General features: G+C 43.0%; 1 protein-coding gene across 1 annotated transcript; it reads right to left on the bottom strand.

Annotated features, from left to right (window-relative positions):
- Positions 1–1,997: 1,997 nt before the first annotated feature.
- LOC142295523 (transmembrane 4 L6 family member 4-like) lies at positions 1,998–26,849 on the bottom strand. The gene is made up of 5 exons (XM_075338622.1): positions 26,676–26,849; positions 11,821–11,910; positions 10,107–10,243; positions 4,473–4,662; positions 1,998–2,015 (listed from the first exon to the last, which is right to left on the bottom strand). The coding sequence occupies exons 1-5, from the start codon at positions 26,847–26,849 to the stop codon at positions 1,998–2,000; spliced, it is 609 nt and encodes a 202-aa protein (XP_075194737.1).

The raw sequence follows: 26,849 nt of genomic DNA, 5'->3' as shown, positions 1-26,849 counted from the left end.
TAGATAAATCCCCAGGCCCAGAAGGCATACACACCTGAGTACTGCAGGAATTAAGTACGGTGATAGACAAACTATCATTTTTATTTTTCACTGATTCCATAATAACAGGAACTGTTCAGCAGGACTGGCGCATAGCAAATGTGGTGCCAATATGCAAAAGAGGAAAAAATCAGAGTGTAGAAATTATAGGCAGGCAAATTTAACCTCTACTGGGTGTAAAATCCTTGAGGGTTTCCTAAGAGATGCTATCCTGGAGTATCTCAAGAAAAATAACTTCATGACCCATTCAACATGGGTTTATGAGGAATCGGTCCTGTCAAATTTATCTCATCAGCTTCTAGGTAAGTTCCATACTAGACCAGGGAAATGCAATGGATGTTGTTTATATGGACTTTTCAAATTTTCAAAGGTGTTTAACATAGTGCCACACAAGAGGTTTGTACATAAAATCAAAATAATGAGAATAGATGAAAATATGTGTAACTGGGTTAAAGACTAGCTCAGTGATAGGAAACAAAGGCTGGTTATTATTGGAACACACTCGGACTAGGTCAATTAACAGTGAGGTATTTCAGGTGTGAGTATTGGGTCCTCTTCTTTTTGATGAATTTATTAATTAACTTTTAGGGAACATAGAGAGTAGAATTTCAATATTTGCAGATGATACTCTGCAAGGTAATCAATAAAGAGGAGGATAATTTAAAATTAGACCAACCAATCACAGACGTCGGTGGGCGGGTGAAGCAGTAAATATGCATGAGCCTAATGACTGGCTACGGAAGAAGAATGAGCAGTTGCAGGAGCAGTGTACAGCTGTGTAGGTGACTTGGTAAGTAAATCGTGCTAGCGGTATTATTTTTTTTCTTTAGTTTTACTTTATTTATTTTTTATTTCTCGAGTGTCTGACCCCAGCAGGTGCCTTTGAACACGCAGGGGTAGGACTTCACTGACTGGTCCACCCATCACTATTTTTTCACAAAAAAACGCATCAAATTCAGAATTAACAAAGACATCAAAAACGCACCAAAAATACACCATCATTACAAGTGTTTTGGTTTTTTTTTTACATTTCCAGGCTGTCTTGGACAAGGTGCAGTTTTCATTGCAGTTTTGGTTGCAGTTTGGGTGCAGATAAAACTGCAGCGTGCGCATACCTGTATACCCTATCTTGGCACAGACAGGAACATTTTTTAACACATTCAATTGTGGAGATCTATTACTAAAGATCTATTAATTAAGATGTACTTTGTTTCTTGGACAACCCCTTTAATTCAGGCTGGTATTGGCTTTCTTCACTCTGATTTTTTTTTACTTTCTTATTTGCTAATTTTTATTACTTATGGTATAAATTGAGCCTTATCTGTAATTTTCCCCAGAACTACAGCTACAAACTGAGCTATCTTATCTTACTGGGATATCAGGATGTACAAATATTGCAGCCTCAAAAAATGGCAATGACCACTGAACCGTAGACCTGATATACAGAATCTACTTGTATAACTAAAGCTGGTCATATAAATGTCACAGAAATGAATCACAACCGTAATAACTAACAGTGGTATCACAATAAGGTGTGGGAAATGCAATACCCACTTTATGTATCTCTTCTCTTTCACATTTCTACATCCTGCACACTATCAGTCCTGGATCCTTGTAATTTCACAGGGAATCTTCTTGCATATCACAAAATGTCTTTATTATTAATAGATTAAAGGTACACTTTACAAACACAGTGATAAAATTGCAAATATGTCAAGTCAAGGTCTTACTTTTTATGCAAATAAATACAACAGAGGATGACAGTCTGCCCTTCTGCCAGTTACTTTCTGCCTTTGTAACTGTAATACATTTATACTTTTACAGGAGAATAGTGGGGGTCATATTCTACTGTCTGGGGAGAAAGTACATAAGACATTCAGTCAGAGCGGTGACTATGCTCTTCATCCTTTGATATCCTTGTAATAGAGGTACACGGTTCCTACAGTTATTCTGGAGGTTTAGACCGTTCCTTCTCCCTGCATATTAAAAAAGAAAAAGATAAAACTTATTAGTAAGACAGTGTGGTGTATAGATTGGCCATATTTGGAGACGCTTCTCTTATAGTCATGTTTGCTAGGTATACCAGGAATAAGTACTTAGAATACTGACACCATGAAACGTGGAAGCTCTGGTTACTTGGACTGTCCAGTGTATCATTTGGTGCAATGTTACCTGGGTTATTTCTTACTATAGCAGCTGTTCCAGAAGAACATAATAAGGATTAGGCTGGTCTTACATGTCTATGAAACACACATTCTGCTCAGATCTAAATATCTGTCCTGATTCAAGCGAACTACTTTATATGCGAGGCAGTTGGCTTAGGTCAGGAGGACCAGCATTCAGGCAGGTATTCCGATCCGAGCTCTGTTGATATTTTACAGAAGTGGGAAATGAGCCTATATAGTGCCTGCAATTTATCTGGGTCATGGATGATACCATAACCTACTGAACAATGACTTAACCTTAGAGATGAGCAAACCCGAGATTCAGTGTTCGGTGTTTGTACCAAACACAGACTTCCTAAAAAAAATCAGAGTTCTGGTGCTTTACTGATGAACACTACTTGCTTGAGCATCGCTGTGCATGGTACACTCGGTGCTCAGCCCAGTGCGAGCAGCTTGCAGTGTTTAATCAACTCTCACTAGGGGCAACAACAGCATGATCGGATGTGTGCCGCCCCTGCAGCAGTCGAACTGCTTGGATCCGGGTGTACTGTGGCTTAAGGGTCTCTGGACCCGGGGGCTTGCGGCCACTTCAAATGTAAGGGGTATTTAAAGGGGATAAATGTTCGTGACACCACCTGCGGGTTGCGGTAAGGGGAGTACCGCTGTTGCCAAAGGGAGTACCGGAGCTGATGGTCTGGGGGCAGCAAGGAGTCAGTCCCTCCGCAGGTAGGGAAGGCCCCGGAAAGTGGGGGTTATTGGTACACGGGTGCCTTGGCCTTGGGGAGCAGGGTGCAGGGTCCAGGTTACTCACTGTGGTCGTCGTGGTGTTGGATGTTGTAGAATAAGCAGACACTCACACAGATGGTAAACCAAGTCTCTAGGCACCGCAGTCTTTCCGTGGGGGGGGCCCGTCCAGGTCCCGCTCCCACCAGTGTCACCTGTTATGTCCGGGGCCCTGCCTCCGTGCACAATCAGATTTTTCCAGTGTGGCCCCTCGGCTTGAACCTTTCGGGGCCCTGCTACCCGTGTATGTGGTAGCTGTGCTCTTGGTGGCTGGTACTTGGGATTTTAGTGGGTTGTGTATTTTAGAGCACCCTATCCCCCGCTTTGTGCTGACGCCTCAAATATCTGAGCTCTTGGGGAAAGTTCATAGAGAGACTATCCTCCACAGGTTAATTATCAGGTTGCGTGAAGTTATTCCCCGATCTAAGGTCCTGTACCGCGCCGTGCTCTGTAGTGGTAAGGTAGCTGGGCTTTCTGGTGCCAACAGTTGTCCTAAACTGTGTCCGTTACACTCCTCTCCAGTGTTCCTAATACCGGTCCCTGACTCCTGTCGTCCCGGACCACCATCTGCGACCCAATCGGTCACCTCCCTGGGAGCTCCAACTCCCTCGCTCCTCACTCTCTGATGGCTACCACTGAACTTCCTCTCCCTTTGAGAGCTGACTCCAAACTGACTTGATCCCCTCCCACCAGTCTGTCTGACCCCTAGGTGGGCAGCTGTGCTCCAACTTGACCAACCCACTGGGGTGTCTGTCCAGTTCTGGTGTGAGGTGTGATTGGGATTTGTAGTGCGGATGTTGTGACACTGTTGATGGGAACCTGGAACCATGGGGGGTAGGCCCTGCGCCATGGGGTACAGGATGCAGTTCCCTGTAGCACCCTGATGCAGTCAGAGGCACTACAGATGTAGTGTGCTCCAAACAAAAACACATGGAAAAACCCTGCCCACCCACCCCTAGAAGGGATTAGTTTATGGCTGTTTGCATATGGGTGGGGACCCGAACTACCTAATTAGTGACTTCCATTGGGGTACAGGTCAAGTTCAGGTCCCAAACCGATCTTAATTTAAAGTTCAGTTGCACCCGCCAAACCGAACTTCCACGGGTCCGCTCATCTCTACTTACAAAAAAGAGAAGGGGTTGAAAATGTTTGGTCCAGTTTTCTATTTAAGAACTTCACATTCCCCCTTTACAAGTGGATGGATGCTGCTATGCCTGAAAGCTGGCACTCCCAGGAAGAAATAACTTCATTTTCTCCCGATAGCCACACTTTCAGTAGGCTGGCCGGGCAGCATTGTCACACAATTTACCTGTAGATTTACCCTATATCTGCAGGTAAAATATTTTATAAGGTAACAAGTTCCCTTTAATGTCAGCTGCAAAGAAAGATTCTCCTTCTGAGTTGACTATATACAAACCTTTTCTGAAAATTAACCCAATATAGTTGTCTTTAATATGTAGAAGTGATTTTGTATCCTCCACTTACCCCACAGCATGAAGAACACTTGCAGTCTCCACAAAATGTCCCAATTAGACCATTAATGGCTTGAATGGCACACAGAACAGCCTGCACTGCGCTCATTATCAGAAGCAAGCAGAAGAGTGTCAGGTTCCATGGGACTATGTCCTTAGGGGCTTCACATGTACTCCAGATACTGGGGTTTCCTAAGTAATTTCTGGAAAACAAGAGTAACACAAAATATTTAAGTACCAAAGTGAGTTATTGTTTCTAAGACAATTAATAAAATTCAAAATTCTAAATTAATGGGCTGTTCCAAGAATCAATAGGTTTGGGATAACTTACTGAGTGATTGGGTTTTGACCACTGGGATTTCAAGAGACCAAAGAATGGGTCTCTAGATCCTAAGAATGTGGAGTCCAGTCTTGACTGGAGCACAGGTGCACATTTCGACTTCAGCTCCATTCACTGTCTATTGCACTGCTGGAGAAAGCCGATAATGTTATCCAGCACTCCAATAAATGGAGCTGTAGTTGAGCATTTGCACTTTTTCTCCATTAAAGTCAGGGCTTAGCAGAGCCCCATCCTTGAGATTGATGGCGGCCCAGCAGTTTCACCCCCAGTGATTAGTTAGGTATTTATAGTCGTGTGAAAAAATGTTTGGCCCTTCCTGATTTCTTATTCTTTTGCCTGCTTGTCCCACTTAAATGTTTCAGACATTAAACAAATTTAAATATCAGACAAAGATAACACAAGTAAACACAAAATGCAGTTTATAATTGAAGATCTTTATTACTTCATAATTAAGGGATACAAAAAATCCAAACCTACAGGACCCTATGTGAAAAAGTAATAGCCAGCCTTAAAACATAAATTAACGGTGGTTATCACATCTTTGTGAAGCTGAGTTGAATTTCCCTAGCCACACCCAGGCTGGATTACTGCCACACCTGTTCTCAATCAAGAAAACACAAATATAGGACCTGCCTGACAAACCAAAGTAAACCAAAAGATGCTCAAAAGCTAGAGCTCATGCTGCGATCCAAAGAAATTCAGGAACAAATGGAAAACAAAGTAATTGAGATCTATCAGTCTGAACAAAAGTTATCAAGCCATTTCTAAAGCTTTGGGACTCCAGCAAACCACAGTGAGAGCCATTATCCACAAAAGGTGAAAATATGGAACAGTGGTGAACCTTCCCAAGAATGGTCGGCCGACCAAAATTACCCCAAGAACGTAGCAAGGACTCATCAAAAAGTCACAATAGATGCCACAACAACATCTAAAGTACTGCAGGCCTTACTTGCCTCAGTTAAGGGATGTGTTCATTACTCCACCATAAGAAAGAGACTGAGAAAAAATGACCTGCATGGGAGAGGTCCAAGAAGAAAACCACAGCTGAGCAAAAAGAACATAAAGGCTAGTCTTAGTTTTTCCAGAAAACATATTGATGATCCCTAAGACCTTTGGAAGAATACTCTATGGACTGATAAGACAAAAAATTAACTTGGTGGAAGGTGTATTATGTGCCGCCCCCATGCCAGCAGGCAGCGCTGCTCGAATCCGGGCCTTCTGAGGGGGTGGCTCGAAGGTCTCCGGCCCCGGGGGTCTCGCGGACGCGCCAAATGAAAAGGGGGACATAGATGTACGGGCTAGGCCGTATTAAGTTCATGACGCCACCCACGGTGTGTGGTGAAGTGGGACACAACCGCTGCTGTTGTGGGGCACCCGGAGGAGATCTTGTAGCAGCTAGATGTTAACCCCTCCGTGGGTAGGGATGACCGCCCCGGGACCCAGTGTCTTTGTGCAGGGTATAGCGACGGCAAGGGGATGCTTGATTACTCACAGTCAATGAATCACACGAGTCTTTGGTAAACCAAGATGCTGGTGGCCGGTGTCGCGGCCGGTTGCATTCGGATCCCCTACCCGGGCTGGTAGTCTCTATCCTTTTCCTCTGCACTGACTTTGTGTAAGGTGGACTTCCTAGTCTGAAACTCAGGAGTCCGCTCCCGGCTGGATGTGGCCTAAGGAGCAGTGCCCGCACATGCTGGCCCGTGGGATCTATGGGCCCTGGTGGTGACCTCCTATCCCTATCGGTGGACTGTTGTCTTCTTTGAGAGACCCCTTTGTGCTCCGGTTTCCGGGTTGGTTCCCCGTGTCAGTACTGGCGGGCTACAACCCTGTCCCGGTCGACCTCGGCTCTGCCGAGCCGTCTTCCCGTCTCCCACTGACAGAGACCACCGTCTGCCTCCTAGCCAAAGGCACCAGGGCTCCTACCCTGGCACCGTTCAACCTGAATTTCCTCTGCTGGAGCTACACTTAGCTCCAGCCAACACTGATCTCAACTTGAACTACCAAACTTGTCTTCTATTTTTCCCACCCTGGGCTGCCTAGAGCCCTGGGTGGGCGTGTCCAACCGCCTGGTCCCGCCCACTGGTGTGACTGTCTTTCCCTAAGGGGGGTGACTAGGGTTTCAGGTCGGCTGTGTGTTTCCTAAGTGAGGGAAGGTGTTGTGCAGGGGCCTATCTGTGACAACCTGATTTTGCCAGGGTGTCACATATTACATCTGGAGTAGATGTTACACAGCATTTCACAAAAGGAACATTATACCAATAGTAAAATTTGGTGGTGGTAGTGTGATGATCTTGGACCATTTTGCTGCTTCAGGGCCTGAAAGACTTGCTGTGGTAAATGGAACCATGAATTCTGCTGTCTACCAAATAATCCTGAAGGAGAATGTCTGGTCATCTGTTTGTAACCTCCAGCTGAAGCGCACTTGGATTATGCAGCAGGACAATGATCCAAAACACATCAGCAAATCCACCTCTGACTGGCTTAAGAAAAACAAAATTAAGACTTGAGTGGCCTAGTCAAAGTTCTAACCTTATGCGGGCATCACACAAGACGATCCATCGTGCGATATGTCGTTGGGGTCACAATTTTCGTGACGCACATCCGGCTTCGTTGGCGAGGTCGTCCCGTGTGACACCTACGAGTGACTCCGAACGATTGCAAATCGGTTACAAATCGTGTATCGTGTACTCGTCGTTTATTTTTAAAAAATTGTTTATTCTTCCATGCGCCGGTTGTTCATCGTACCCGGGGTAGTACACATTGTTCCGTGTGACACCTCGGGAACGATGAACTGCAGCTTACCTGCGGCCACCGGCAATACAGAAGGAAGAAGGTGGGCGGGATGTTTACGTCCTGCTCATCTCCGCCCCTCCGCTTCTATTGGCCGGCAGCTGTGTGACGTCGCTGTGACGCTGAACGTCCCACCCCCTTCAGGAAGTGGATGTTCGCCACCCACAGTGACGTCGCTCAGCAGGTAAGTACGTGTGAAGGCGGTTTAACGACTTTGTGCGCCACAGGCAGCGATTTGCCTGTGATGCACAAACGACGGGGGTGGGTACGATCGCTCGTGCGATCGAACGATAGATCGTATCGTGTGACGCCCACATTAGGCCGATTGAGATGCTGTGGCATGACCTAAAAAGGCGGTTCAAATTCGGAAACCCTCCAATGTGGCTGAAGTACAACAATTCTGCAAAGAAGAGTGGGCCAAAATTCCTCAAGAGCGTTGTAAAAGACTTCCAGTTATCACAAACACTTGATTGCAGTTGTTGTTGCTAAGGGTGGTCCAACCAGTTATTAGGTTTAGGGGGCAATTACTTTTTCACAAAGGGCTCTGTAGGTTTGGATTCATTTTTCCATTAATAAGGAAGACCTTCATTTATAAACTGCATTTTGTGTTTACTTGGTTTATCATTGTCTAATATTTAAATTTGTTTGGTGATCCGAAACATTTAAATGTGACAAACATTCAAAAGAATAAGAAATCAGGAAGGGCCAAACACTTTTTCACACCTCTGTAATTAGAAAGCAGTATAAATTTCATTTGTACTGTTTCTGTTTTATAAAGTGCCACTTTTACTAATTCACTAATATAAATAAATTGCTTTGATATTTCAGTGTCTGGCACTACCCATCCATTCAAACAAGAGAATTTGGGACCTTCAGTCTTGCGATCAGTGGGGACCCTTATGGTTAGACCCCTAGCAATCATACATTTATCAGCTATTCTTACGTTAATCCCTTCAATTCTGTCTACTACCAGTGATCTTTTTATTAACCTCTTTACAACCCTAGATTGCCAGGATTACTGATATTAAACCCCTTCCCTAACTTAAGGCCCAGTCACACTAAACAACTTACCAGCAATCCCAACAACGATACAACCTGATAGGGATCGCTGGTAAGTTGCTAGGAGGTCGCTGGTGATATGTCACACTAAGCGACGCTCCAGCGATCCCACCAGCAACCTGACCTGGCAGGGATCGCTGGAGCGTCGCTACATGGGTTGCTGGTGAGCTGTCACACAGGCAGATCTCACCAACAACCCGTGACCAGCCCCCAGCGCTGCGTGGAAGCGATGCTGCGCTTGGTAACTAAGGTAAATTTCGGGTAACCAACCCGATATTTACCTTGGTTACCAGCGCACACCGCTTAGCGCTGGCTCCCTGCACACCTAGCCACAGTACACATCGGGTTAATTACCCGATGTGTACTCTGCTACGTGTGCAGGCAGGAGGGAGCCGGCTTCTGCGGACGCTGGTAACCACGGTAAACATCGGGTAACCAAGAAGCCCTTACCTTGGTTACCTGATATTTACCTTCGTTACCAGCGTCCGCCGCTCTCAGCTGTCAGTGCCGGCTCCTGTTCTCTGCACTCCTAGCCACAGTACACATCGGGTTAATTACCCCATGTGTACTCCAGCTACGTGTGCAGAGAACAGGAACCGGCACTGACAGCTGAGAGCGGCGGACGCTGGTAACGAAGGTAAACATCGGGTAACCAAGGAAAGGGCTTCTTGGTTACCTGATATTTACATTGCTTACCAGCGTCCGCAGAAGCCGGCTCCTGCTGCCTGCACATTTAGTTGTTGCTCTGTCGCTGTCACACACAGCGATCTGTGCTTCACAGCGCGAGAGCAACAACTAAAAAATTGCCAGGACATTCAGCAACAGCCAGCGACCTCACAGCAGGGGCCGGGTTGTTGCTGGATGTCACACACAGCAACATCGCTAGCAACGTCACAAAAGTTGTTCCTTAGCAGTGATGTTGCTAGCGATGTTGCTTAGTGTGACGTGGCCTTTAGACCACCAGAGTGCCTTACATTAACCCCTCCATGGCCATAGACCAGCAGCTCTTCTGCCATTAACTTTTTATAGTCTTAAGTTATTATGGGTAAGGATATTAGCTCTCTTACTGTCGTAGACCACCATAGATGCAGACACTGTGGTAGACTTGCATGCTGTTTAACACTATTTGCTTGGAGGCTATATATAAGGTAATATTTATTTCAAGTGGTTTGGTATTTTTTGACATGATGCTACAAAAGTTAGAGGACCATTCCTTTTGTCTCCTGCTGGCTTTCTCAATGCCATACATAGGACTAATCATGGTTTATAAAATGGGTATTTTGTGGAATACTGAATGTTATTGGATGTAAATAGAGGATATTATCACTTTCATTTGGCTGCTGTATGTTTAGTTTGTTAATTACATTTAGTGGTCTTGTAGAGCAAATCTCTATAATCTGCCTTCTTTAGGCTGTATATACTGTATCCGGGATCTATTGCATGCCTCTATGTACTTACCCCCCATGAAAAGCATATGTCCAGTTTCCATATCCTACATCACACTTTGGACCATTTTGTATTCCAACTATAGAGATGATAAAACTGTATCCAGCGCCAACAAATCCAATGGCGGCAAACAGTATAGAAGATAACATCTTCAAAATCAACAAATACAGAAAAAAAAAAGTGAGTGTCATATCCATATTAAACTGAACTCTGGAGGCAGAATCTTTTATAACTATGCATATATGGATCATGCACACAACACATACAGTGGTTGAAATAAGTATTGAACACGTCACCAATTTTCTAAGTAAATGTATTTCTATAGGTGGTGTTTATCGAATCGAATTGCTACCATGTGTCTAATATGATCCACATCCGAATGTTTCAATTTTTTTATATTTTTTTCATTAAAGTTTGGATTTTATTCATAACATTTTTTTCTGGAAGCTGGATCAATTATTCTCTTTACATAAATTAAATTACACTGACAAGCAAATGGGAAAAAATGTTTGGAAATTTTGACATTTAGACTTCATATCTCACCATCCACCACAGCTTCCACCATGAGATTACCTTCATTTGATAGACATTCATCTTGGCTATCTCATACATAAATTTGAAGTGCAAATATTTACCATATAATTAGTTATACAGATTCTTGGTATGTCACTCCATTGTTACCGTTTTGCTGCTAAAAATCCAAATTAACATTTTAAATATTTTGTTAGTATTTTGTAAATCCACCTTTGGCTTTCATCACTGCTTGAATCCTTCTGGGCATGCTCTCAATCAGATTCAAGCTTGTCTGGACTGAAATCTGATCCCAGGTTTCTTCTACAGTACATGGTCTAAATGTTGATGCATACTGGTCGACTCACTTGGGTTTATATACAGCTTTTTCTTCAACTCTACCCACAAGTGTTCAATTAGATTGAGGTCTGGGGACTGTGGTGGCCACTCCAGCACATCTACTTCATTGTCATTGAATCTTGACGTATGCTTTGGGTCATTGTTTTACTGGATCACTATGTTGTCCTTTTCATACCCATAGTTCTCGAGTTCATGAAATAATTAGTCTCTAAGGATACTCACATAAAGCCCAGCATTGAGACCACCATCGATCCTGGTCTAGTATCCAATGCTTTTGACTGTGAAAACACCCCCATATCATCAGCCTTCCTTCACCGAAATTGACAATTTTTTCAATTTCTCGATCCATTAGCTTTTTTCCCTTTCTTCCATTTGCACCCAACAGACTAGTCTATTGATTTTTGTCTCTTCCCTCTAAATCACCTGTTTCCAGTTTTCTTCTGTGTACTTTTTATATTTCTTTGCAAACTCGAGCTAACATTTCTTATGATAATATTGAACAATGCCAAAGAGCATCATGTGAGTGCCATGCCAGTTGGAAGAATACAAAATGAAGACAATCCATCCATTCAAAAGCCAAGAGGTGGATTGAATTTACTTAGAAAGTTGTTGACACGTTCAATAATTATTTCACCTGCTTATTGAGACTTTTTCATTTCTCTTGTACAGGTATCTCCATATTGTTTCACTTTTAGGAGATCAACTGTCTCATAATACGTAGTACATCATGGAGTGGGAAAGGATTACCGTAATAGGGTATAATTATACACATCACATTTTGATAAAAATCATCAAGTAGGATTGTTAGATTTCCATTAATTTCTAGATGACGTTTAAACAAGATTTTTTTTCTTACAGCAAATCTCTTTCCACATTTTTCATTTCCACAACATCCACAGCAGTCATTATTTTTTAACCCGAGAAATACAAGAGCTGGGAACACCATCTAAAAAGAAATAATTTGATATTTAGCATAGCAGTAGTGAATTAATTGAACAAAAGTGCAAAATGTAACAAAGCACATAGATTGCTAAAGTTATTTTTTTTTTTTCACTTTTTTATGGACAAGTTTTAGAATATACTGGTGGCAACAATAAACTATGAGGAATTTTAGTTTATTATTGAAGGTATTGCTAGGGATGATCTAGGAAGGAAGGTAGGATGGAGATTTTATTATTAATGCATGGGGTAACACCTCAGGACAAAGTAAATCAGTCCTTCTAGACCATCTACGTTCAGTTTCAAAATATAAGGCTATGTGCGCACTAGTGCGTTTTACCCGCGGATTTACCCGCGGATTTGCCGCGGAAATTTCTTGAGAAATGTCTGCAATCTTTGTGCAGACATTTCCCAGCAAATCCTATGGTAAAAAAAAATAGCTGTGCGCACTGGTGCAGATTTTTCTCAAGAAATTTCCTTGAGAAGAATTTCTCGAGAAACTTTCTTGAGAAAATGAACATGTCCATTATTTCCGCAGGTACCCTGCGGATTTCGGCAGTACAGCCTGCAAAAATCCGCAGGGAACCACCCGCGGGAAAATCGCGGCAATTCCGCGGCTATTCCGCGGCTAATCCGCGGCAAATCCGCATGCGGATTTGGTGCGGATTTTTTCCGGAGGTCCGGAAATCTTTCACTCCCAGAAGTTTCTCAAGAAATTTTCTTGAGAAACTTCTCATTTCTAGTGCGCACATAGCCTTAGATTTGATTTTCAAATGACCCTCATCTCTTTAAAAAATGTGAGCATACATTTCTAATGTAGTTATTATACCTAATGATGTCTACTCTGACGCTGCTTCTTCCCTTTCTGAGGTCGATGCCCTGTTCTCTTCATGTCCAAAATGGCAACCTATCTTTCCATTCTTGTGGTACGGACAATTGCTGATGAGGCACTTGTGTAGACTCCAAAGCATAGAATGGTAGGCGAAGAATGATTCAGACTTAATAGTGCTCCCGATGGTACTGCTATTTGGGACATAGAGAAAATGGGGCACTGACCTCAGACATGGAGGGAGCATAGCAAAGTCTATAAGGTATAGTGACTATATATCAGAAATGAATAGTCCTATTTACTATGGCTGGGTGAAGAGTCATTTCAACTAATGATTTAAAAATGTACCTGACATTCTAGGTTACGGTCTAAGTATCATCCTCCATGAAACTTCATTGTCTGGTTTTGAAAACCAAGTCCAATGCCCTATTACAGAATGCTGAGTTAATTCAGAGTGGTTGTTTGAAGCATCTCTAAAGGGTACTTTGCATGTTGCAACATCGCTAGCCGATGCTAGCGATGCTGAGCGCAATAGTACCCGCCCCCGTCACACATGCGATATTTTGTGATAGCTGCCATAGCGAACATTATCGCTACAGCAGCTTCACACGCACATACCTGCCATGCCTTCCTAAGGGGGCGGGTCGTGCGGCGTCACAGCGACGTCACACGGCAGACGGCCAATAGAAGCAGAGGGGCAGAGATGAGCAGGATGTAAACATCCCACCCACCTCCTTCCTTCCGCATAGCTGGTGGAGGCAGGTAAGGAGATGTTCCTCGCTCCTGCGGCTTCACACACAGTGATGTGTGCTGCCACAGGAACGAGGAACAACATCGTATCTCCTATTGGTGCGACATTATAAAAATGACCGACGCTACACAGATCACCAATTTTCGACGCTTTTGCGATCGTTTATCGGCGCATCTAGGCTTTACACGCTGTAACGTCGTTACCGGCGCCGGATGTGGGTCAATTTCGATTTGACCCCGACGATATCGCAGTAGCGATGTCACAGCGTGCAAAGTACCCCTTACTCTGAACGTCTTGCATGAGCATAAATCATAAAATTAGCCATCCGATTCTAATATGAAGGGTGTAATGCCTTATTTCCCCTGTGGTGGTGCTGCAGAACAACTTAATATTTGCTGCCAGATTCTTCTACAGATAGCACCTTATTTCTATGGTCCTTGCAGTGCAATATAGCGATCAACTTATCAACACGGTCCTATCTAATAAGAAAGAGATGTTAAAAGTTGACACCATTTAATGATACTAATATTTTACTGTTTTCAGTTAGCTTCTTCTAACTAAAATGAAGGGATGTGATATTTTGGAAAATATGTATTATTATGCTTGTTTATAACGCACCAACATATTGCATAGTAATAGAAATAAAAGCAATAGTGAAAAAAATCTTCCACACTACTTTACAAACACTGCCATCAGAGTCCACTCTGGGGCTCACAATATAAATTCTCTATTCTGACAACTAAGGGAATTTTTATGTGGGAGATGAACTGTTCTTAATTAGGCCAGACTTATTGTTCCTTTGTTTGGTAAATCAAGAGAAGTTAGCCAATGTTTCATGTCAGACTGACCAGAGCCCTACTGTCTTTTAAGTGTGGTTTGACTCAGCTCCTTTGACTATATCAATCAGTGGAAGATTATGAAGTTAGATTGAACTAGCGACCAATGAGAGAACAGCCATCTCCCAGCAATCCTGTAAGACCCAATACCCTAAAATGAGAACTGAGTATTAAAAGGATCTTGCTCATGTTACCATATTCATTCTACAGGACTTCAGTCTACGATCCACAGTTCCAGTTGGAGGATCACAGAACTGCTTCACTGCTCAATGCTGAGCCCAAAAATTTGCTTGGAGAACCCAGGTTGAGACAATTCGGTAGTCTGACTACATATTTTGCTGTGTGCTGCTAGCTTCCTAATCTTGCCGTTACCTCCTCTCAGTGGATGCCCAACCAAAAGCGTGGTGCTGAAGTCACAAAGAGTCTTATCTATGGTGAGCCAGTAGAAGGGTGAGACTCTGTCACTTTTACCATCTTGTGTTCTTGCTGGGAGTGTACAATATGTTTTTGCTGGTTAGGGAATCAATAAAGTCTTACCAAGGTGTGGTTCTCTCATCCTGTGTTGCCTGAGAAGTGTTCTGCCCACAATGAAGGACTGCGTTCATTCGGTGGGATGAGCTTTGGTCTGAGTAGACTTTGTGAAGACAACCAAGCTAGTAAACAAGAGCACCCACTGACTCTTATGTCTTCACAACTGGTGGCAGCCGTGGGATACTACTCAACCAGGCTGATCCGGGAGAGCTGAGGGGACTGGTGTTCTTGGACATTGCCTAAGTGCTCCACAACCAGGAAGGCATATAGGCATACACATCAGCCTATAGGTGAGGCATACAGGTTTTGGATGCATTCATATCCAAACCCACCAGCTCAGCCTTGGGAAAAAGATCAGTGTGGATGTACAGGCTGAAAAGGAAATGACCATTACAGGAGCTGTGCCAGATTCGACATATTGACTACAAGAACACCAACAGCTGATCAGATTTGATCCAGGAATTGGTCCATTGGGATGCCCAGAACATCATGGAGGATGATGAAGATCCAGGTGAGGATGACACAGAGGACTTAGGGGTACTTTGCACGCTGCGACATCGCTATCCGATTGTACCGATGCTGAACGCGATAGTGCCCGCCCCCGTTGCACATTCGATATCTTGTAATAGCTGCCGTAGCGAACATTATCGCTACGGCAGCCTCACACGCACTTACCTGCCCTGCGACGTCGCTCTGGCCGGCGACCCGCCTCCTTCCTAAGGGGGCGGGTCATGTGGATTTTTATTATGATTATTATTATTATTATTAAGAATAAAGGATTTTTGTGTGTTTGTGTTTTTTTACTTGAGGGTTGGTTTTGGGAGTCTCATAGACTTCTCTCCATTACTAACCCAGATCTTGATGGCAGCTGTGATATTTCACAGCTGACATCAACCCCATATATTGACCTGATTGCTACCATACAAGGGCAATCAGGAGGAGCTGGGTAAAGCGCCACAATTGGCACATCTAATGGATGTGGCAATAGTGAGGCAGCTGCAGGCTGCTATCTTTAGGCTGCGGCCTGCTATTTTTAGACTTTCCCAGATTGAAAATACAATACCCAGCTGTCTGCTTTATCTGCGCTGGTCCTAAAAAATGGGCAGGCTCCCTTTTTTATTATTATTGACTGATTTTTTTTAAAAAGTTGTCTCTATTTTTGATAACCAGCCAATATAAAGAACACAGATGGAGCTGCAGCCCACAACTGTTTACTTTACCTGTGCTGGATATCACAAATGGACTGGTTACCGCACATCAAAACGGCATAATACTCTGACAACATTGTTCCCAGAAGTGACTTGCGTTTCAGAGGAGCATCAATGCATCTGTGTCGCCCCCGTGTCAGCAGCCGGGCTGTTCGGATCCGGATCCGCGGTGGCTCGAGGAGCATCCGGACCCGGGGGTCGTGCGGCCACTCAAATAAAAGGGGGATTATTTACAGGGGATAGTATTTAGAGTTCGTGACGCCACCCGTGGTGTGTGGTAATATAAAGTACCACCGCTGCAGTTGGGAGTACCCAGGGCGATGGAGTGGGGCAGCCAGATCTTGAAACCCTCCACGGGTAGGAGGGATACCCCAGGACTCGGTGATGGTGTTTGGGGAGTGCCGGGGGCCACTTGCGTACTCACTCAGTCAAAAAAGCTGTTACCAACAACTGGATAAACCAAAGTTCTGGACACCACTGCTGCTGAGAGGAGCTAGTTTGGATCCTGTCCCTGATGGTGTTGCCTGGTGATCTGTGACCTTCCTCCTGGCACTAAGTTCTCTCTTCTTTTAGTCCCATTGGCATAAAACTAATCGGGTCCCGCTCCCCAGTGTGGCTAACTGTGGGAGCTTGCTCTCAGGGTTCACGCTTGGGATTTTCTGGACCGTTTTGGTGGAAAGTCCTATCAGCCTCATTGCACTAGTACCCCGATTATGGAGCGGGTGGAGAGCGGATCTTGAAAGCTCCGTTCTCGTCGGGTAAATTGTCAGGTTGCCTGAAGCTATTCCCTGACCTAGGGTCCACGTACCCTGTCGTGCCCTGGTTCCAGCACAGTGATGGTACCAGGCCACCAGCTGTCCTTCTCGACAGTTTCGTGCCCCTTGTCATGATCACCTGCAACCGGGAGTCTAGCTCCTACTAAGCCCAGACCACTGTCTGCCACCTAGTTGCTTCCAAGGAGCCCGGCTACTGACCTCCTCTCCTCTCTCCTTCACTTCCTACACTTCACGACTCACTGACTGACTGACTGACAGTCCTGACCTCCCCTTAACCAACCCCCCAAGTGGGCTACCCTATTGCACTCAGGCCATCCACTGGTGTGTCTGGTGAGTGTGGTGCAGAGTGTTCCAAGGACTTTAATTGACTGATGTTGGCAACACCAAGTAGTTGGGGACCCGTAACCAAGGAGGAGGTGGATATTGCACAGAAGGGCAGCTTGCACAATACCCTTTGACGACCCGATAGTCCAGGGGCGTCACACATCTTCCCCATGCTGTTCCCATTAAATTTCATCATTTTTCCATCTATTTCAGCATTTTTACAGCCCCGTCAGACATCCTGGGAGGGTTCACCAAAAAATGATTAGTTTCCCATTGACTTGCAGTAAACTTATACATGACGAATACATGAGTAATACGAAATATTCGAAACAAGTAATCTGAACCCGATTATTTTGTATTTGCCCATCACTACTCATTAGAAGAAATACCTGTTGTCAAACAAGACAGAAAACGTGTCTAAAACTTAAAATAACTCATGTACAAGAATTTTGAGAGCAATCAGAGACGGACTTCTTGCACATCTTGCTTCATAAATCTATCTCAATTGTAATGTATGAACTGTGGTAACAATTAAAATATAACCTTTATTGGTTAATAGTTAAAAATATCAAACCACACAACAGTTACGGTTGTAGAAAACAACCCAATAAAAAAGGAGCAGATGTAGAGCTCCTAGAATCACCAAGGAAGTACAAACTTCACACGGGGGGAGGGGGGAAAAGACTCCTCCCACCGCGTTGATAAAGTAGAAGACAACAATCAACAAGTTGTCAGACACATTAAACAAATCTATGTACCATAGACAATAGAGTCATATAGAGAACACTCACTGTAGACTTATTCAAAAATATTAAGAAATCACAGTTGTCCAAAATATAGAGGGGGGGGGGCAAACCATTACAGCCTCACAATACCCCTCAATTGGCAACCATCTGACCTGATATGCTCTAAGACCTTCCAACGCGTTTCATAATATGCTTATTCCTCAGGGGATTATGGTCAAAGGAGAGCTGCAAAAATAAACAAGAGGGGGGTCAGGATGCTATTCAAATGCAAATAAACCAGAAGAAAATCGTATATTTCCAAAGAATCCACATGTTTTTACCTTCAGTATAGTAGACCTCCAGCATGTTGTGTCTGGGCCTTGGCATATAGCACCAGACTTTCAAACCTCCCACCCTTAAATATCCTGTGGGTGTATAGGGGGACGCCCCACTTAAGTTAATGAAACTAGTGACAAACACAAGGAGAGGAAGGGGACTACCCGTGGGATCTTCAGGTATACAGAAAACTGGACCAATTAAAGAAAGGAAAAGAGGTATACCAAACAAGGGATCACCACATTATCAAACAATTAAGAGTAAATTTTATTGTACACAAAAAGCCACATGTCCGCACCGGAGGTGTGGCACACACAAAAGGTAATAAAAACACTTAAAAGCCCATGGCATAAACCAATCACATTGGGAAACAATATATATAGTATATAATGTATATAACAAATAACTATATAGATACAATATGCATAACCTCTCCTTAGTGCAACAGACATATATTATAGATAATATCTACACATTGCATAGCTACAACAATAGTCCTAAATATTGGATCAGTTGGATATACCGCAGATAATAATACAACAGTTTACAACACTATATGCAGTTTGAAGAGGCCTAGGCCTCCAAATATCCAGAAGAAAAAGATGCTAAATGAACATCAGGCTGCGATATTGACTCTTAGTGTGACTGGCTAAAGAATCTTATTTATATGGGGACAACATCACCAAACACCAGTGTAGCCCAAGAAATCAGGGCAGTTCATCTACACCAAGCCTTCAGGGTCCCTTGGGTCTATACTCACTATCGGTGAGAAGCCAGAAAAATACCAAAAGAACATGCAAATGGAAGTCGCATCAGGAGAGGGTTTCCCAAGGGATAACCCCACGCGTATCGCCACCTCTAAGGGTGGCTTCCTCAGGGGAAAAAGAGAAAGCTTTGTCATAAAGCTTTCTCTTTTTCCCCTGAGGAAGCCACCCTTAGAGGTGGCGATACGCGTGGGGTTATCCCTTGGGAAACCCTCTCCTGATGCGACTTCCATTTGCATGTTCTTTTGGTATTTTTCTGGCTTCTCACCGATAGTGAGTATAGACCCAAGGGACCCTGAAGGCTTGGTGTAGATGAACTGCCCTGATTTCTTGGGCTACACTGGTGTTTGGTGATGTTGTCCCCATATAAATAAGATTCTTTAGCCAGTCACACTAAGAGTCAATATCGCAGCCTGATGTTCATTTAGCATCTTTTTCTTCTGGATATTTGGAGGCCTAGGCCTCTTCAAACTGCATATAGTGTTGTAAACTGTTGTATTATTATCTGCGGTATATCCAACTGATCCAATATTTAGGACTATTGTTGTAGCTATGCAATGTGTAGATATTATCTATAATATATGTCTGTTGCACTAAGGAGAGGTTATGCATATTGTATCTATATAGTTATTTGTTATATACATTATATACTATATATATTGTTTCCCAATGTGATTGGTTTATGCCATGGGCTTTTAAGTGTTTTTATTACCTTTTGTGTGTGCCACACCTCCGGTGCGGACATGTGGCTTTTTGTGTACAATAAAATTTACTCTTAATTGTTTGATAATGTGGTGATCCCTTGTTTGGTATACCTCTTTTCCTTTCTTTAATTGAAACTAGTGACAATTATCCACCATATGCAGGGGGACGATCCTACCATTGAAATGTGAACACCCCTAGGGTGTGTGGGAGGAGGTGCATATTATTCCCCTATCATTTCCATTATGGAGAGCAAAGCCCTCCCCGCGATCGCGTCATAGGGGCACTAAATACCCCTGACGCGGTCGCGCCAACATGGGAGAAACACCCACAACGCGGCCGCGTCACAAGGCCTGCAAGCCGAGGGCGTCGCCGGAACTCCGCCCACCGCACTGACGCTCAGACAGCCGCTTGTTGCTAAGCGACGTGCCTGTTGTGCAACACCCATACGGTCGCCTCATATGACCTCATATCCATACCAGCAGGTCACATGTGCGGTCAGCGCAATATCCGGTCACATGATCGCACAGATGATCCGGTGACCATGGAAGCGCCGGACGCACATCGGGTCCCACCTACCCATGATGTGTACAGCCCCACAATAGTCACGTGGCCAAACAAGGAGGCCACGTGATACTCCAGAAGGCATAGGATACATAGGGGGTGCCGCCCCCAGCAGTGACCCGTAACTAACAACGTGGAAACCTGTTAGTACATGTAAGGGATGCCCATGGTTACCGAAAAGGGTAGTTTACAAAATGCTTGGCCACTATCAATGGCCCATGCTAGGTGTAAAACGCACATTTGTGCTACACAGCAGGACACATCCATAACTATATGTAGCACACAAATACATTAATATGGTAAATGGCTATGGTTGTATATATCAATAAATCTTCCAACCAGTGCAGAACACCCCAGGTGTGAATGGTAACGGCCCATGATTACGGCAATAGGTAGTTTGCATGGCCACTATCAATGGCCCATGCCAGGTGTAAAACCGCACATTTGTGCTAGAGAACAGGACGCAACCATGACTATATATAGCACAGAAATAGCGCCATTGTCCATTAGTATAGTAAATGGCTATAGTTCTATATATTAATAAATCTACCAACCAGGGCAGTAAACCCCAAACATGAATAGTAATGGTAAATGGGGTCAGAGGAGGGTGGGGGTGGGGTAGAGGTAAAGTGGGGGGAGAGGGGGGGGGCAATATCTAACAAGCCCCATGTTGTAGAGGCTAGAGGGGGTACAAATCCCAAAACGGGGAGAAGGTAAAAAACGCTAACTAAGGTTGTCCAACCAACAACACCCATATAGGGTAGACACGTAAAATCGGATTAAGGCAGGCATCCCCAAGAATACCGCAACCAAGGGCACGGGGAAAGAGGCTAAGGAAAGTTGAAAGTGAACACAAAAAATCAATGGGTAAGGAAGGCCATGATTCCTAAAGATGTCCCTATGTGACCCTGCGAGGCTCCTACCTACCGACGGAGTGTAACAACACCTTAAAGTACCGGGTGCCCCCGTTCCACGGTGGCTGTCCCTGGAGTCCCTAAAGGACCCTAAAAAACTATAAAAAACATCCGAAAGTAAGAATCTCATTAAGGCCTAATGGAGTCTGTGTCTTGAGAGTATGGATCCATCTACATTCCCGTTGAAGAATCCTACGATCCCAATCCCCACCCCGGGCCGGATAATTAACGAGATCAATGCCCATAAATGTAAGGCCGGAGATATCCCCATTGTGTACTGTTTCTACATGTTTGGCCAAAGGGGTGTCTCTTTTGTTGGCTATGTCACGAAGATGTCCCCCGACACGCCTCCTAAGCTCTCCCCCCGTGTGAAGTTTGTCCTTCCTTGGTGATTCTAGGAGCTCTACATCTGCTCCTTTTTTATTGGGTTGTTTACTACAACCGTAACTGTTGTGTGGTTTGATATTTTTAACTATTAACCAATAAAGGTTATATTTTAATTGTTACCACAGTTCATACATTACAATTGCTTGGCTGTATATACATATTTGTGAAGCAAACGACACTTCTTAACATAAATCTATCTCATTTGCATTTATTATAATGAAAAATTTCCCTTGAAGGTATTCAAGGAGAGAACAAAAAGTCAAATACCCTTTTAAAAAACAAGGTTTTTTTTTTTCTTATAGCCTTAACAAACTATTCAGGGTTATTACGTACTGTACCTATTTGTCTTCTTGAATTAGCTGATTTTTTTTTTTATAATATATACAGTACTTCTAGATATCTACATCTTACAGAATCTATTCTGCATGAGAGGGAATATTGCTCGTTGTATGGTAACAATAGCGCTAGAGAAACATACAACTCCAACAGTTTTAGTAGCACTGTAGATAGAAGTGTTAGAGAAATAAACCTAAAAATTCTCATGACCCTGCTTCAACCATCTGGTAAAAATGTGCGATATGAAAAGAATTGATAACTATTTCCTACTCCAGATTTTTTACCTGTGTCTTCTAAACATATAGGTAAGGTCAATAACCTTCAGTATGTACCAAAGAAGAGGTCATTACTACTGAGTAGAATGACCTGAGTATTTTTGCTGATGGTACAGAAATTTGGATGCTTATCTCACATGGCCTTTGTGAAATAATATGGGTTTGCTTACAAACTGTGCTAATTTAATTTTAGCTAATGCTGTCTGTAATCTTTACGATGGATAGACCCTGTTGACGTGTATGTGGCAGCCGGACTGTGGTTTCCCTTGTGATCATGCTACCGTAGGTCAAAGATCTGATCCAAGGACCAATATGATCATTAAACAGTCTACTACTTCAACAACATATTGTTTGAAATGTAGTAATACTTACTATGTGTAAACCCAGGAAAGCCAAAAGTAATTGAGAGACACTGAAAACCTATTAATACCAGCTAATTTTTCCAATCTAGACAACCCCAAATTTAAGCCTCCTCAGCAATCAACTTATCTACTGGTCAAGCTTCGCCAACCATGGCTATAATGGCCATTTAGGAACCTCTATGTGGTTTCTCATTTCCCCTGCATCAGGCACTGTAAGGCAAATATATTACATTTTTCTCGATCTCATCTATGACAACCTAGCAGGGCAAATAAAAAGAGGATCTTGAGCTTCTTGAGTCTTAATTCTTAAAGGGTTTTTCCTTTAAAAACATTTTATTTCCTATCCCCAAGTTGATTGGTGGTGGTGCAACTGCTCGGACCCACAGCATTTGATAGAATGGGGAGCTTTTTTCCCTGTTAGAATATAGCGGCAGTGCATATGTGGAACCGCTGGTCTATTAATTTCCTATAAGGCAGCAGAGTGCTGCTCTTGGCTTTTTTCAGCAGCCTCAAAGACAATGAATGTTGCCAGGAATCTGACCTCCCCATTATGTAGACGGGATAAAAGGACGCATCTGGGATAACAATTCTCCCTTACCAATTAGTTTTACTATGTAAGCAAATATACTAACTGACAGCATTTTGTTTATGTTAGGTGTAGAGTCCAACAACTTTATATTCACGGACCTTTTAAAGGGAACTGACATGTGAAAAAATGCTATTAATCGGCAGATATGGGGTTAATCTGCAGGTTAATAGCATTCTAAACCTGCCCAGCGGCTGCACATTAAACCCAGCTGCTGGGAAGAAATTAACTTTATTCCTCCTGGCAACTTTCGGATTTCAGTCCTGGGGCGGCGCCGGCATAGGTTCAGTTACTGCTCTGTATATCAAGAGCGGCAGCTCTAACCACGCCCCTTGCACTGACTGACAACCAGTTCTAATGCTTAACAGCTGTCAGTCAGTGTGGGGGGTGTGGTTACAGCCGCCTCTCTTGATATACAGAGCATTGATTGAAGCCGCTTCTGCGCCGCATCCATAACTGAAACTCAAATGCTGCCAGGAGGATTAAAGTTAATTTCCTCCTGGTAGCGGGGTTTAATGTGCAGGCACAGGGCAGGTTCAGAATGCTATTAACTTACAGATTAACCCCATTGATTAGAGGACAGAAGGCCTGAGACATTAGTGCACAATTATATTGGAGATGTTTATGCAACTTTTTTCTGAGAAAAGTACAATAGTGTTTGTGCAATTGATGTTATTATATAGAGTTATTATATAGATTGGGTGTTATATCTATGCCTTCTCATGGTATTTATATCATTTTCTGTCATTCCTACAAGTAAAAACGGGGCAAATTTATTATATGATGTTTTGTTTTCTTATAAATGTGGCCCTAATAACCCCAATATTACTATGTAAGGAATAAAACAGTAGTGTTACTTAATTTGGGACATCGCCTCTAATGATACATAACATACAGTACATAGTGATTGTTCCTGTGGGTCTATTATCAAGACTCAAGCTAAAGCCAGCCATAAACAACACATAACTGTCAGACAAATCCTCCCACCCCTTAGCCTTTCCCGACCTGCTGATTTTCCATTTTTGCATGCTCATTTTCCCCTCCCTTTATTCCAAGAGCCATAACCTTTTTCATCCCTCCGTTGCCATTCCTGTGTGGGCTTTTTTTTTTTACCAAGACGAGTTGTGCTTTTGAATTGCAGCATACATTTTATTGGGTGATGTACTGGATAGTGGGAAAAAAAATTCCAAGAGTTGCGAAATAATGTAAAAAGCACAATTACGCTAATGGTTTTTTTTATATATTAAGCAGGTTCAATATAAAGTAAAACTGAACATACACTATGATTCTCCAGGCCAGTATGAAAATGCAAATACAAAACATATATAGTTTTTGTTTTATTTAAGTGGTGAAAAAAATTCAGAAATTTGTAAAAAAAAAAATTTCACTTGTGTCCCCATGTTCCATTAGCTGTAACGTTTAGAATTTTTGTGATTTGTAGCTGTGTGAGGACTTGTTTTTTGCACCCCAAGCTGATGTTTTTATTGATATCACTTTGGGATAGATACAATGCTTCACATTTCATTACATTTTTTTTGTGTTGCTGTGGTGTCTAAAAAACTTGCAATTCTGGAGCTTCAATGTGTTTTTTCGTTACACCGGATTAATTTATTTTATATTTTGACAGATTGGAGATTTATAAACACAGCAATACGAAACCTGTATTTTGTATATTTCTTAATTTTTATGGGGGAAATGGGGGTCATTTCAACTTTTTTTTCCATTTTTGTCAGGGACTGACATGACCATTTAACAAGTTACCAGCTGCCGGCAGATGTCCGCTCCACCCAGAGCTGTTAGAGGCAGATGATGGCTCGATAACACAGCCATTATCTGCCAGCAAAGTTGCGGGCTTGCGTGCAAATTCAGGGAGCTGGCCTATGTCTGTAAAGCATTATGTTTACTCTGTCTGATCCTTCTCTCTCCTGACATCATCTGTCAGGGGAGATTGTGCAGCTCCAGTAGCAATTGTCAGGTTTGGACAAATTTATTTAAAGTGAATGGGGAACTTTAGAATATTGTTAACGGTAGCCTGTCAGGTCCCATATGCACCCAGTACCACAAGCAGTTCTGGGTGCAATTTCCTAATCTCTGCCTAACTGTCCCAGCCTATACTAGCATATATAAAGGGATCTTTAGAAAAAGTATTTCTAAAGATCCCTTTATGAGTGCAGGGACTAGTTGCAAAGACAATTATTTGCTCTGACTAGCTAGTCCTCTTAGCATGTTAGCACATGCTAACATGCTATTCAATGCCCAGTGTCATTGGCATGGACGCGCATACCTATCTGTTGTCCCCGCCTCCGATGCTGGGTTTAGGCACATGATCAGAAATCACGGCACAACGCCCTTGCAACTAGTCCCTGTGCTCATTAGCATCTCATAAAGGATCTTTAGAAATAGTTTTTCTAAAGATCTATTTATGTATGCTTATATATCCAGGGACAGTTAGGCAGGGATTAGCATTATGCACCCAGAACTGCTCGTGGTTCTGGGTGCATATGGGGCCTGACAGGTTCCCTTTAAAACACAAGTCCTGATGTAGTCTATAAAGAAACATTTGCGTACTTATTTGGAGGCAACAATAAGCCAATAAGCTAGGTTTTAGTTTTTAAAGGAATTTTTCTTTTCCTGAACAATTTCTTGGAGATATTTTATGAGGTTTTGAAGAGGCTTTTGAAGCATTTTTTTTTACCAAACAATTTTTTTTGAGCTTATTGAATTGACAATGTCCAATTTGGAGTAGATTTCCACAAGGAATTAATGTACCAATTTTTTACTCCAAGGCATGGTTGTCAAAATCTCGTATGAGCAACAAAGTGAATTTTCCAATAAAATTAATAGGAAGAGCATTGAAGGAGCATATGAAGCGTTTTTCAATGCGGATTTTGGAGAGGATCTGCTTCAAAATACACCACAAAAACTCTGAACCAGATTGAAGGTAAAAGTTAATAGCTTCATATTGTACATTGTATTCCTAAAGGAACCCTGCTGTCCCATGAGAGACATAATAACGTAAAACTAGAGATTTCAATAAACATTAAAAAAGACAATATTTCCATACTGAAGTGTGAAAGTGTTTGACTTACAAATATTTTAATACAATTCATAGTTTTGAGATGTTTCATACCATATTCTGTGCTGTTAAAGGGGTTGTCGGGTGAAAAAAATTGTGATAAGATAGGTGATAACTTGTAGATCGGTGCGGATCAGACTTCTAGGACCCGTACAGGTCGGCAGAGAGGGGCAATTTTATCCCATTTAGAATGGAGGGGCTGTGTGAGTGTGCCTGTTTGACTGCCACTCCATTAATTCTCTATGGGATTGCCAGTAAAAGGAAAGCATGGCACTCAGTAATCTCCTAAAGAATGAATGATGCAGCTGTTGGGGCATTGCAGCTCCATTCGAAAGGGAAAAAAGTGCCTTAATCAGCCGATGAGTTGAGTTCTCATCAGTCTGATCCAGTGGAGAGGTGATAATAATTTTTTACTAGACAACCCCTTTAAGGTAACATAGACAAATAGATATGTAAGTTATTTTTAAATTCCATAAGAGTTGTTACTCACCAGAACCCCAGACCCCAATATTCCACCAAAATACCAGACTTCATCTGAGATGTGTCCATTGTTCTTTGCAACCTTCCCTCCAGGAAAAAACAGCAGGGTGTTTGCGAGAATGCACAGGATAGCTAAGGGGATTAGAGCAATGCCCAGGCACTTTGCGCAGCCCCCAGAACACAT

The sequence above is a fragment of the Anomaloglossus baeobatrachus genome, chromosome 3 (genome assembly GCF_048569485.1).
Source record: "Anomaloglossus baeobatrachus isolate aAnoBae1 chromosome 3, aAnoBae1.hap1, whole genome shotgun sequence".
Classification (NCBI taxonomy): domain Eukaryota; kingdom Metazoa; phylum Chordata; class Amphibia; order Anura; family Aromobatidae; genus Anomaloglossus; species Anomaloglossus baeobatrachus.
Note: the sequence above shows the minus strand (reverse complement) of the source record. Positions and strands in the feature narration are given on the sequence as shown.